General features: G+C 45.2%; 1 protein-coding gene across 1 annotated transcript; it reads right to left on the bottom strand.

The window, feature by feature from the left end:
• Positions 1-822: 822 nt before the first annotated feature.
• On the bottom strand, positions 823-11997 carry TXN (thioredoxin; the record flags this gene model as incomplete). The annotated part of the gene is made up of 5 exons (XM_080709159.1): positions 823-885; positions 1531-1596; positions 7212-7271; positions 7615-7719; positions 11974-11997. 5 exons carry the CDS (start codon positions 11995-11997, stop codon positions 823-825), a joined length of 318 nt encoding a protein of 105 aa, XP_080565285.1.
• Between the last annotated feature and the right edge of the window lie 1318 nt (positions 11998-13315).

Genomic DNA, 13315 nt, shown 5'->3' with positions numbered 1-13315 from the left:
ATAACCTGATCATGGGTTCGCATCAGTGTTGGCCATGCCAATTATTCAGACAACAAAGATTTACCAGCTAGAACAGAGAATACTGTTTCTTCTTTTTGTAAAAGTCTGTTTGCCTGTGATAATTTTTCTAGAAATATATTAAGATTTTTAAAAAATCTTAAAATAACCTATCCCTAAAGGTTACCAAAAAAGTTGAGGAATACATAAAAATAACTAGGCATGTTTGTGCAAGCCTATAACCTCAGCTACTCCAGAGGCCGAGACAAGAGGATGGCGAATTTAAGACTACCTAGACAACTTACTGAGACCCTGTCTCAAAATAAAGGGTTGGGGATAGCCAGGCATAGTGGTACATGCTGTAATGCTAGTACTTGGGAGGCTGAGACAGGAGGACCACAGGTTTGAGAACAGCTTCAGCAACTTAGCAAGGCCCTCAGAAACGGGAGGAGACCTGGTTTCAAAATAGAAAATAAAATAGGGCTGGGAGTGTAGCTCAGAGGTAGAATACCCCTGGGCACCATACCAATACCTCCCTCCCCAAGGGCTGGGGAGGTATCTCCTTGCCTAGCATGTGCCAGGCTTTGGACCTGATCCCCAGTACTGCAAGAAGAAAAAAAAATTAGGACATTAAATGAATATTTCTTTCTTTTTTAAGTTATTGAGACACCAGACAGTTTTAAAAAGGGTAGAATTAATATTTTATTGTCATTTATAATCAGATGGCAGTTGGGTATATAGTTTCATACTTCATACTTTTTGTAAATTAAAAAAATTACAAGTTTCAAACAGTTGATAGCTGGTTATGCTTTTCAGAAAACACGATTAGATGTATTCATTAATGGTAGCTTCAAGCTTTTCCTTATTGGCTCCGGAAAATTCACCCACCTGTTAAAAGAACATTGAATTGACATTAGATAGAGCTTTGTATCCCTACTTTGGGTATGAGATATGATCACAAAATGTGAATGGGGGAAGAAACAGCAAGTATCTTCACTGAGTAACACACAGGTCTTAAAAAAAAAAAAAGGAAAAATAAAAAAAACCCAGCCAACTAAACACCTTCAAGAAAAGTCAAAAGGCTGAAGTAGATATAGTTTTTAATGCAAGTATCTCTCTTTTGGGGAAGGAGGGGTTACTGGGGATTAAACTCAGGGGCTTTCTACTTTTGGGCTGTACCCCCAGCCCTTTTTATTTTAAAGCAGGGTGTCACTAAGTCGCTGAGGCTGTCTGTGAACCTGCAACCCTCTTGTCTCAGCCTCCCCAATACTAGTATTACAGGCATGCACCACCACGCCTGGCATGAGAACCTCTTAGTGATGATAAATTATTTGACTAAGTCTAAGAAATCCTGTATACTTTATGATATAAATATGAAGCATCAATCACAGGGATTTAGTGTCTAGTTCTAACAAAGATCAATCTTCAACTAAGTACTATGCTGTGTACTTAAGTCAATGAAAAATAATGTACTGGAATAATACTATGTTCTCCTTTTGCACGGTTAGTTTTTTAAGTCCCAGATGTACGTACCTTTTGGCCCTTCTTGAAAAACTGGAAAGTGGGCATGCACTTGACCTCACACTCCGCAGCAACGTCCTGTGATGGGGTCGGGGGGATGCCAGGGAGAGAGAACGGAAACGAGACGGTGAGCTCTGACAGAGAGAGTCCAAGGCCAGATTCCTTTTCCTGTTTCCCTCCACAACTCAGCCTTAAGACAACTTTTTTTCTGTCTATATAGATTTGGAAATTTCATATGTATGTACATACACAGGTGTATTTTAATATGCATGTATGATATATATCATGCAATGCGCTTCCTTTCTGCTGTCTTTCACTTCCTATATTTTCAAGGTTCATCCACGTGATAGCATATTTAAGACAACTTTTAACATATGAAAATCAACACAATGAATATAATATGGCAGCACCAAAGCCAAACTGGTTATTCTCAATTAAAAATGAAGGCACACCTAAGACATCTCCCCATGAAAATCTACAGCACACACTTTTTACCCTCTCACAGCAGAAGCCGTACGGATGTGCCATTATTTTAACCAACCCCCTGTTCAGTATGTAGTTTGGTTTTACCCACTGTAAACACTTTCAGTCTTTATATATAAATCTCTCTGCGTACGGACTGAATTTCCCACCATCAACCTTAGAAGTAGAATTGAAATGAGTATGCGCATTCGAAAGTCTCTACATATTTTTAAGCTACTCTCCAAGAAGCTTCTGTAAGTTTACCAGTATTTATTAGGATTTTGCCACCTAGTTTAAGAATTTTAGGTTATCGATTCATCAGCGCTGACCTACCCCACCCAGTCTTTATAGATTGTGAATCAGACTTTTCAGGCCCATTTCTTCAATGGATAAAGAGAAAAAAGGTATTAAAAAAAACTACATGAGGCCGGGCGTGGTGACACACACTTGTAATCCCCGCGCTTGGGAGGCAGAGACAGGAGGATCGCGCAGGTTCGAAGCCAGCTGCGCGCGCTGGCTTAGGAGACCCTGTTTCCAAATAAAAATGTAAAAATAGGTCTGGGAGTGTAGCCCGGAGGTAAAAGGGCTTCCAGGAACCCCAGTAACAAAACAACAACAAAAATAACTACATGAAAGAGTCTCACAGTGCCTATCATTCTCTGTATTTTTCACATTTCCGATTATTTTATCTTTACATTTCCTCTAGATTTGGAAACAAAAGAGAGAGATGCAACATCTTAATCCTAAATGGTATTAATCCATGGCTAAGCAGATCTGGTTCTTTTCTTTTGAACTTTCTGTTCTTTTCCATGGATTGACGTCCACTGGTTACAGGGCTACATTGATTTAGTTAATGTAGTTATAGTTAGTATCTAATGCATTTTTATGAAGCTTCTGTTAACTTCTCTCCCCATTTTGTTTTGTACAAAAATACTTTCCAGGCTATATCATGGTCCATTTCCAAAACAAGTTAAATTGAAACTGAGTTAAAGTAAAATAAGTTTGGGAGTACTGACATTTTAATGCTGAGTTAATATCCATGAACACAATATTCCAGCTATAAAACCATTTTATGTACCTCAGTAAAGTCTGGTAGTTCTATAATTATGTTGAATCTACTTAATGTTTTATTTTTATTTCTTGTTCTTCCCACGTTTTTTCTCTTTCCTCCAGGGTTGGGGATGAAACCCAGGGCCTCACCCATACTCTGCAAGTGCTCTACGCTGAGCCACACCTCAGGCCCCACTTCTTGCTCTATGGACTACTAATCCTATTACTGTAATGATGCGAAAGGTAGGCATATTATGGGAAATTCTCCTGAGTTTTTAAAAACATTGTTATCCTAAGTTTTAAAACAATTACTCCCCTCATTCAAAAACCAAAACCAAACCAGGTATGGGTGGTACAGGCTTGTAATTCCAGTACTTGGGAGACTGAGAAGGGAGGATCATAGGTTCACAGCCAGTTTCAGCAACTTAGGCCCTCACAACTAAAAGAGGTAGAATGTCACTGGTTCAATCTCCAGTATAAAACACACACACACACACACACACACACACACACACACACACACACACACACACCAAAACAGAACAAAAAAACCTAACAATAACCAAAAATCCAAAAACCTAGCTGACTCCTAAAGATAGAACCTACTTCCTGTTTTTGGTAAACAATCTGGGTTTTAAAATTATATATAAAAATTTATTTTGGGGAGAGTGTACAAACTCTGTGAATTCTGACAAACTCAGTCACATAACCATCACAAACATAATAGGCAAGAGCGCCTCCCTCTTTCCCCCAATTTCCTCCAGCTGCCGCTCTGTATTTAAGAACCACCTCACCCCCTCCCTGGTAATTGCTAACCTACTGTCCTTACACTTTGCAGGCTCTTCTAACCAAAATTGAAGCACATGGCATTCTAAAAGGTTGCAAAACATTCCAATCTAAATTACTTTGTTTCTTTTTTTAGTTTACAAAACAAGTATCACTCCCTTTTGGCTGTCAAAGAAAACATGATCAGGCTATCTTTTCAAAGGGGCTACTTTTCTATGAATATAAAGTTATTTCCTTGCACAATTGGTCTTCTGTCCATTTGTGCCATGACTTCTACAAGATCATCTCACCCTGCTCAGGATTACACTTCTGATTACAACCTTTCTGCTGCTCTTCAGAACATGGAGGCAAGGTGAAAGGTGCCTTACTTGAGCTGGGTGTGGTGATGCACACCTAAAATCCCACGACTTGGGAGGCTGAGGCAGGAGGATCAGCCTCAGTTACTTAGGAGGCCAGCCTCAGCTACTTAGTGAGACCCTGTTTCAAAATAAAGAATAAAAACATAGGGCTGGGGGTAGAGCTCAGAGGCAGAATGCCCCCAGGTTCAACCCCCAGTTTTGTTAAAAAAAAAAAAGTCCCCTACTTATGAGAGAGTCACTTCAAGTTTCAAAGACACTCTGAGGGTGACGACACATGTGCCCCAAGCACGTGTGTGTGGGGGAGCTCTGTCCTACAAGTCCTGGGCTGCTCTGCACAGCTGCTCCCCCAGGCCCAGCATCGGGCAGGAAGAGCGCACATCCCAAGCACAGCTCGGGCACTGCTCCTCCTCCTCGTCACCTCCTGTGCTGCGGTCCCCTTGCTTGCCCAAAGGATGCTGATAAGAAGGATTCTCCCAAGGGAAGCTCACCAAGTGCACGTCTTTTAGTATCACTCAGAACGTCACTATGATGTATAATTATAACGTACCAATAAAATCGTGCTGAAAAATAAACAAAACAACAACCCTATTCTGTTACTGTAGGCAGCGCAAGACATAATCCTGGCAAAGGACCGACCACGGCACCTGGCGCATGTTATTACTTTCAAATAAAAATTATGTTTTCTGACAGGGTCAGGAGGAGCCAGCTCATCTGGTCCAGTGGCAAATATCCCCTGGTTAAATACGGAATTCCCCATAAACAAGAGCAATTATATTCATTTTCTTTGTTTTTTAAACTCTGGAACACAGCTAGAACAAAAACTTTACTGAATCATAACATTCATTCAGTCCACAACACTATATGCCAGGCAGGAATGCTAGACAAAGGGGAAACAGGACCCTAAGACACAGAGACTAACATAATAGTAAAGGACAGACAGAGAAATCATTACAGCTGAGTATCCCTCTTCCAAAATTCTTAGGACCAGAAATATTTCAGATATCAGGAGTTACTGGGTTTTGTTGGATTTTAAAACATTGGCCTTGGAGTTGGGCATGGTGGCGCACACTTGTAATCCCACTACTTGGGAGGCTGAGACCAGAGGATCTTGGGTTGGCATCCAGCCTCAGCTACATAGTGAGGCCCTCTGCAATTTAGTAAGACCCTGTTTCAAAATAAAGAATAAAAAATGTCATTGGGCCGGGGGTGTAGCTCAGAGGTAGAATGCCCCTAGGCTCAATCCCCAGCATATCTACACCTCTCTCTCTCTCTCTCTCTCTCTCTCTCTCTCTCTCTCTCTCTCTCTCTCTCTCTCTCACACACACACACACACACACACACACACACACACACACACACACATTGGCCTTGGTTATACTGACTGACTTATTTTGGATCTGAAAACCTGAAAGCACGATCTCATTGTTCAAAATGTTTTAGATCCCAGAGTACTTCAGAGTTTGGATACTGAACCCCATAAAGCCAGGATTCACCGGGCAGTTAGTTCTGTATCTCACATCAGCCCCAGCACTTTGTAGGCATCATCTCATTCATTCCCGACAACTTCCTTATGATGCTAGAGCAACACCATCATGTCACAGGGGGGCAAATGGAGAAGGATTCCAAGGATTCGTGGAGGGAAGCCCATGCCAAGGAGTTGGGTAGGAAAGGATGGACAGGTAGAGAAGACTGCAAAAGCAAAGGCAGGTGTCTTCCAAGGCACAAATTGGAAAACGTGTTGGAAATAAGCAATCTGGTGTTCTCATGTTTAGAGAGGATGCTGTGTATGTGTTCTAAGTGGCCCTCCAGCACGTTTACCACGCATTCCATGCTGTCTCAGTACATAGCAACCCTGGAAAGCTGATGGGCAGGTGTGAAGACCTACTGTGGACAGAGAACCACGGCTCCAAGAACGTGGGGGATTACCTCTATGCAGAAGCCAGCGAGCCGGGACTGGAAGCCAGGTTCATCGCCGTCATTGCGACATCCCAGTCTCCTAGCACCTCCTGTGAAAACGCCTGCCTATCTGTAGAGCTCCCGGGGTGTCGTACATCCTAACCTTTCCCAGCTCATGGGGCTGTGTGAGAGCGAGGTCCTACACCCACAAGACAGCTCACTCCAAGATGCAGTGGAGAAGCGCAAGAGGAGGGGGCCAGACAACCTCACTTTATATCCCAGCTCTGCCCTGCACTCTCTGCAGCTCTGTGGACTTCTCTCTGTTCGAGTTTTTTCATCGGTGAAAGAGGGAGGCCTAGAGCACACGGACTAAATGAATTAGCACTTGTAAAGTACACAGAACGGTGCCTGGCAGCTATCAAGCACAATACAAGACTGTTAGCTAAAACCAACTCTGGGATTTCCCCCATTACTTTCTCAGGTCTATAAGACACCGTGGGGTTTGTTCATTAAAATGCGTTGCTTTTCTTTTCGATTACCCCCCCCCAATAAAAATTTACAAGAACCGTAAAAGTGGCTTTATAATTTGGTGATACCATCAAGTCTATGGACTTAATTATTGTAGCCAAAGTCAATTTCTATTGAGCATATTGTAATGTGGAGGTCTGGGTGAATAATAAGATAAAGGAGCCTCAACAGGCTGCAAAATGCTTATTTTAGGATGTGATGTACATCATAGCTCTTGATATCTAGGATTAAGCCCTTAACTGGCAAAATTACCTATTCTTCTGCAATAGAACATTTTATTTTATTTATTTATTTTTTGGTGGTATTGGGGGTGGAACCCAGGGGTTTTCTACCTCCAGGCTATTTATTTTATTTTATTTGGAAACAGGGTCTGACTAAGTTGCTGAGAGCCTCACTAAGTAGCTGAGGCTGGCTTCGAACCTGCGTGATCCTCCTGTCTCAGCCTCCCAAGCGCGGGGATTACAAGCGTGCGCCACCACACCTGGCTAATAGAACTAAGATAGGGTTCCTTGACATGTTTATGAAAATTAAATGTATTGTGCAATTCAGAAAAAAAAAAAAAAAAGGCCAATGCAGAAAGCTTGGTAGTGTCTTGAATCTTCACCTACATACCTGACAGTCGTCCACGTCTACTTCAAGGAATAGCACATTGGTATACTTTTCACAGAGGGACTGAAAAATTAAAAGAAAAATCAGAACTGGGTAAGGGCAGCTGATATACTTACTCTTAATTAAAGATCTAAAAATTCAGCTTAGGATAAATGTGTAGAAAATTTGGCACATCAGCTTTTAGGCCTGAATTTCAAAGTGGGGTCAGGTTCCAAGTCAAAGACAGCAAAACCATTTAAGATCAATGGGCTCCACATATCAGACCTACATTATTCAAGTCATTCTGCTACTACCTTTAGACCGATGATCCAGGAAAACAAACCCAAAAAGTAGCCCTCTAACCCATTCCCTGTCCTCTCCTCGCTTTGTGACCAGCAACTCCCAATCATGAATCTTTTATACTTACATGAAAGAAAGGCTTGATCATTTTGCAAGGCCCACACCACGTGGCGGAGAAGTCAACGACTACCAGCTTATCCCCAGCAGCCTCCAAGGCTTCCTGAAAAGCTTCCTAAAGAGAAAGAATAGCGTCATTCCCAAAAACCTTGAAGACAAGGCAGAGCTTGGAGGTCCTGCTTGCAGGACCTACTTTTCAGTAAAATAAAACAAAACAAAAATAACTCAAACACACCAAGTAAAGTAGGTCTGAAGGAATTCTACACACGGTATTGTTCACTGATATATAAATACACAGAGCATATGAATATTCATGTCTTCACAGAAACTTTATAAAGTGTTGTCAACTGACTAGTATACATTCAATGTAGGCAAATGAAAGAAAAATAAAAACTGACATTCTGCCACTGCCATTTTAAGTCACAAAGACATAGATTTCTGCAATGAACATCTTAAGAAACACTTCCGATTCATTTGTCTACAGGAGAATATGCAAAAAGATGCAAAAGAAAAAGAAAGCCCAGGAAACTAACCCCTGACACTCGTCACTAATGGCATAAACCTAGTTTCTTATTACTAGTCACTAATGGCATAAACCTAGTTTCTTATTACTATTTTTTTATGACTGTGTTTCTAAGAGTTGAGATCACACTGCTAATCAACCTTTGATTTTTGCCCTTTTGCTTAAAACCACACCCTTATTATTAATAAAATGACAGTTTTAGTTTCTCAGAAAAAAAATTCTCTTAAATACAGTTTTGTCTAAGGAATACCAGTGAGATAAAATGATCAAGCAATCCCTTACTACTAACCTTCATTACCAAGGGGCTTGATACTGTAACCCTAGGAACCTAACATTCTAGTTACAAGACTCCTTTTAACCACAGTCAGTCAGTATTGACCAAACCAAGCCTGGGGCTACAAAGATAAATCAAAACGCAAACATCTATATCTGAAGTGTCTAGGTTTTCTTCAAGGGAGAATCACTGGTCAAACTGGTTTAATAAAAAGCGACTGCTCTCCTCCTCCAACAAGTTAAGTCACATTAGATCTGGTCCAATAAAGAAGGGAAGAAAGTAAATAAAACACAGTTAAGGTTAAAACACACCATACACCAAAACCAAAAGACTACTCAGAGTCCTCATGGAATACAGTTCCTTTCCTAGATTTTTTATTTCTACCTCCTGTTTTTTGGAAACGCTTCATTAACAGCATTCCTGAAAATGGTGTGAAGTGACGTCTGTAACTTTTTCAGGTATGCAGGTCCGTCAACCTCCTATTTGGGTGTGCAGAGTGATGTGGGCGTGTGGAGGGGGCCCTAGGGATGCAAGAGAGATTAGGAAGTATGGAAGTTACTTTTCCAAACTATCACTGATTGGTCCAAATGAATTTCATTCAAAGCTTTCTCTAGTGTGATTTCCAGAAGGCCAAACTGGCTATTCTTTACTGTAAGATTCTGAAAAGAAAATACTAAAGGTCAAGGAGTGATAATATCTCCTCTGATGGATAATGGGTTTTGGCATAGGGTTGAGCCTCGATACAAATTTTTTTTTTTTTTTTTTGCGGGTCTGCGGGTGGAACCCAGGGGCATTCGACCTCCAAGCTACACCCCCTGTCCTACCTTTTATTTTTTATTTTGAAACCGGGTCTCACTGAGTTGCGAAGGGCCTCACTAAGTAGCTGAGGCTGTCCGCGAACCGCGATCCTCCAGGTCTCAGCCTCCCGAATGCTGGGATTATAAGCGTGCACCACCATGCCCAGCCTCAATATAAAATGTGATGAGATTTAACTTTCAAGATAAGAGTGTACTGTGTTTCAAACACCCTCAGTTCTAAAGAAATACAAGCAACTACCTCAAATTCTGAAAACAGGTCTGTAGGAGGTCTTTTGGCTTAAGTGAGCATTGAGTAACCGAGGTAGGTATGTGAGCAAGTACTTTATGTACAGGCTAGGTTCTCTTCTGACACTTAGGTTCACCTAAAACAAGCAGCGGCTTGAAAATTATTCAATATTATCTAAGAAGCAAATCACATGTTCTAGCTTCTATAAATAATGGGAACTGATGAATTTCCCCATTACTGACACAAATAATTTGGAAATAGCACAGGGTAGATAAATAAGAGCAGAGCCTAACAGTTCTCTTCCTAAACATACCCAGCCCCAAAGATAATAAGCATGAGAAGTTTGTAATGCATTTAGCAAAGTGTCTTGTGGGTAGGAGTTCAATAAATGATAGCTGTCATTCTTAAAAAAAAAAGCACATCAACTGATTTCTTCTCTTTCATCATCACATTTATAGTTCAATATTCCACAAATGCCTGGAACAGATCCCAGTGGCCCCAAACTACCCACAATGCCTCAGAAACACTTGCTTCAGATGGCACCACCTTAGCCCATCTGGATGAAAATTTAAAGTGTATTTATTTATTTATTTATTTATGTTGACAAATAATCAGGTTAATTCACTTCTGATCAATGACTATGAATCATAATTTTAAAGATCAACTGATTGCCAATACCTTTGGGGCCCAAGCCAAGGCGCTGTTTTGCATAACAGTTCCTGTCACCTTTGTTCACTTTTCCTACTGTACAGGGGAGACAGATGCAGTAACTACCACGATTAAAACAGAGAAGGCATTCACAGGTGTGCTCCAAGAACCAAAATCAATTTTCTGTATGCAGTGAATAGATTCTGAGCAAATTAAAAGGGGTCACTCAAAGGCCTTCTGGCTCATTTATGTATCCATTCATTCATTCATTCATTCATTCATTCATTCATTCATTTTGTGGTGCTGGGGATTGAACCCAGGGGCATTCTACCTCCAAGCTAGGCCCCCAGTCCAATTTTTTTTTTTAATTCTTTATTTTGAAAAAGGATCTCACTAATTTTTGAAGGGCCTCGCTAAGCAGCCAAGGCTGGCCACGAACCTGCGATCCTCCAGTCTCAGACTCCCCAATACACTAGGCTTACAAGCCTGTGCCACCAAACCTGGCTTCTTTACCGGGTTTTTACCTGCTGGGTTATACAGAAGAGGTGGCTAGACACGGGGGAGTAGAATTCTACCTTCCCCAGCCATAAACTTATGAGTCACACAGTAGGTGTTGAAAATGTATATGTAATTTGTGAGTTTAAGAGATATTTAAACTCACTCTTAAGGGTTTCTTTTTTTTAACAAATGAGAGGGCTGTTTTTAATAGAAAAACTCATATAATTTTAAAAAACAGGATTCCAATAACGAGAGAAGATTAAGGTAACAATGTCAACATAGAAACAAGGTAAGAGTTAATAATCAAAATAACAAAAGAATCCGGGCCCATCACAGACACTGTGTGTGACATTACCTGTTTGTGGGACAGCACAACACAGGTACTCAGAGGGGAGGGCTAACATCTGCCTTCCCTGGCTTTCCTGGGTGAGGTCACGGTGGGTGGGGTAATGGCCTGGGAGAAGTCCTCTATTTATCAATTTCCTGCCGCACTTTCTGACTCTCCTTTTAACAAACTCATCCTGACAGGCTACAACACACTAGACGTCAGGCCCTGGCTCTCCCAATTTTGGGGGGAGGGGGTACTGGGCTCGAAATAACTTTGCAATACCAAACACTTATTCCCTCGGGCATTTTTACAGGGCAGTACGATGAGCTCGGCTCTCGCGGCCCTGGAGCGCACAGCCGGACGCGGCTCCTCCCAGGGGGGGAAACCTGGTTCCAGAGAAACCTGACTGTGGTTGAAACACTGACGGGCTGGGCAGCGAGGCCCCTGGGCCCGGCCTCGGGGACTGAGTCATTCCAAAGCCAGCGCCGGAAGCACGCCCAGCGCCGCAGGAGGAGGAGTCCTGCAGGCGCGGCCTGGACCTCGCCGCCCGCAGCCACCTGGGGCGCGCCGCAGGGTCTCCCGCGGGACCCGCCCCCGGGCGCGGACCCCGCGCCGACATCTTTGGGGCCAGGCAACGATGGAGACCGACTGGGGTCTCGGCCTAAGCCTGCTCCCCTAAAGTGGCTCCTAGCCCACCGCGCTCGGGTGGGTCACGTTGCAAAGGAGAGAGGGGCTGGCGGCCGGCGACCTCGCGCCGTCTCCAAGAGGCCCGCGATCCCGATACAGATGGGGGCCAGGGGCGGCTCTTCCCAGCCCCTCTCGTCGCCCCTGCAGGGGTGGCCGGGACAGGTGCCGGGTGCGGGCTGCAGGAGGCGCCGCAGGACGCCCCGCGCGCGTGCAGCTCCCCGCCCCGCCCCCGGGCCCGCTCCACAGCCTCGGCCGCCCGGGCCGAGCCGCCGCGACCCCTGCCCCGGGGGTGCAGAGGGGCTCCCCACCTCCCGCCCGCCCCCTCCCGGCCCGCGCGCGGCGCCCGGGCAGCCCCGGGGGCACGTACCTTGCTTTCGATCAGTTTCACCATCTCGGCTGTTGGGGGTCTGCGGAGCTACCGTAGGGAGGGATGGAGGCGGATGCGACGCGCGGGACGGAGATGGGAGGGGAGCGCTCAGCCCGCCTTCTCTTTATAGGGACGGGGCGGGGCGGGGCGCGGGCGCGCGCGGCGTGCGTGTGGCGGGGGCGCGCTCGCTCCGCGCCGCCCGGCCCCGCCCCCGCCGTAGCCGAGCTGGGGGCGTGGTCTCCGCTGGGCGTGGCCGCGCAGGCGCCTGGCGGAGCTCCAGGGGCCGCCCCCAGCTCTCCCTGGCGGGGCCGCGCTCCCTTAACCCCGCTGGAAGTGGTTTGTGGGGCGGTCGCCTTACTAAAAGGCGACGTTAGGCGAACAGCCACCTCGGGGCCGTAGGGTTCCTCCCAGGTCACTAGGGCTTGCGTCAGCCAGGCCTCAGTCGGAAGGCGCCCAGGCTCGAGGTGGGGACAGTTCCGGGGCCTCCCTGGCAGGGCTGGATTCCTCGAAAAGGCGGGCGGTGCCCGGCTCTCCTGCACCATGCACCCACAAAGTGCTGAGTAACGATGACTAGGAAGTCTCTCTGTGCGCGCGCCCTCGCTGCCTTTCCGGATTCTACCCCGAAGGTTCTTTCTTTTTCCCCCTCCTTCCTATTCTTTCACTTTCACGGGTGAACTCGCAGCTCCGGGGTGACACAGTTTAGTAGGTTAGAGACAGCCGGGCGGCTGGCTGGGTTCTCGACCAGCAGACAGCTGCGGCTGGAGTGAGTTCTGCAAAGTAGGTAGGCAGTTGTGATCTTGGGCAGATGCTGGTCTCAGTTTTCACTTCTGGCAAATGGGAATCTCACAGGTGGTGGTGTTTTGAGGGATTAAGGGATTGCTAAGTGGTTAGGACAGTGCTTGGTACATGGTAAGTACCCGATGAATGGTTCTGAGTACAGCCTTTGTGAATACTAATTTCTCCCCGGATCCTGCGAGGGGTCGGGCTGAGCTTGGCTACCTTATATTTACAGTGGCCGCAGCACGCATGTCTGCGTGAGTTTTCCCACCGCAGGAGACTCCTGGGACAGGTTGCATTGATAGAGGAATGCATGTGCAGGTGGGGTCTGGAGGACTGGGTCTTGCAGAGCCTGAGTCCGCTGGCTGGACTTGTGAAGCCAGAGCCCGCAGCGGAAAGCAGAGAAGCCAAGGAGAGCAGTGAGAACCCGAAGCTTGAGGGGCAAAGGCCGAATCTGACTTCAAAGCTGGTCTGCTCCGTGAAGCTACATCTAGGTCTGATGATTGGGGGGGGGAGGGGTTGGGGGTGGTGGTGAAACTGCTTCCTGCCCTACCCTCACCCCCAA

This window comes from Muscardinus avellanarius (assembly GCF_963383645.1).
Source record: "Muscardinus avellanarius genome assembly, chromosome: 13".
Taxonomy (NCBI): Eukaryota; Metazoa; Chordata; class Mammalia; order Rodentia; family Gliridae; genus Muscardinus; species Muscardinus avellanarius.
This window is presented reverse-complemented; position numbering and strand designations above follow the sequence as displayed.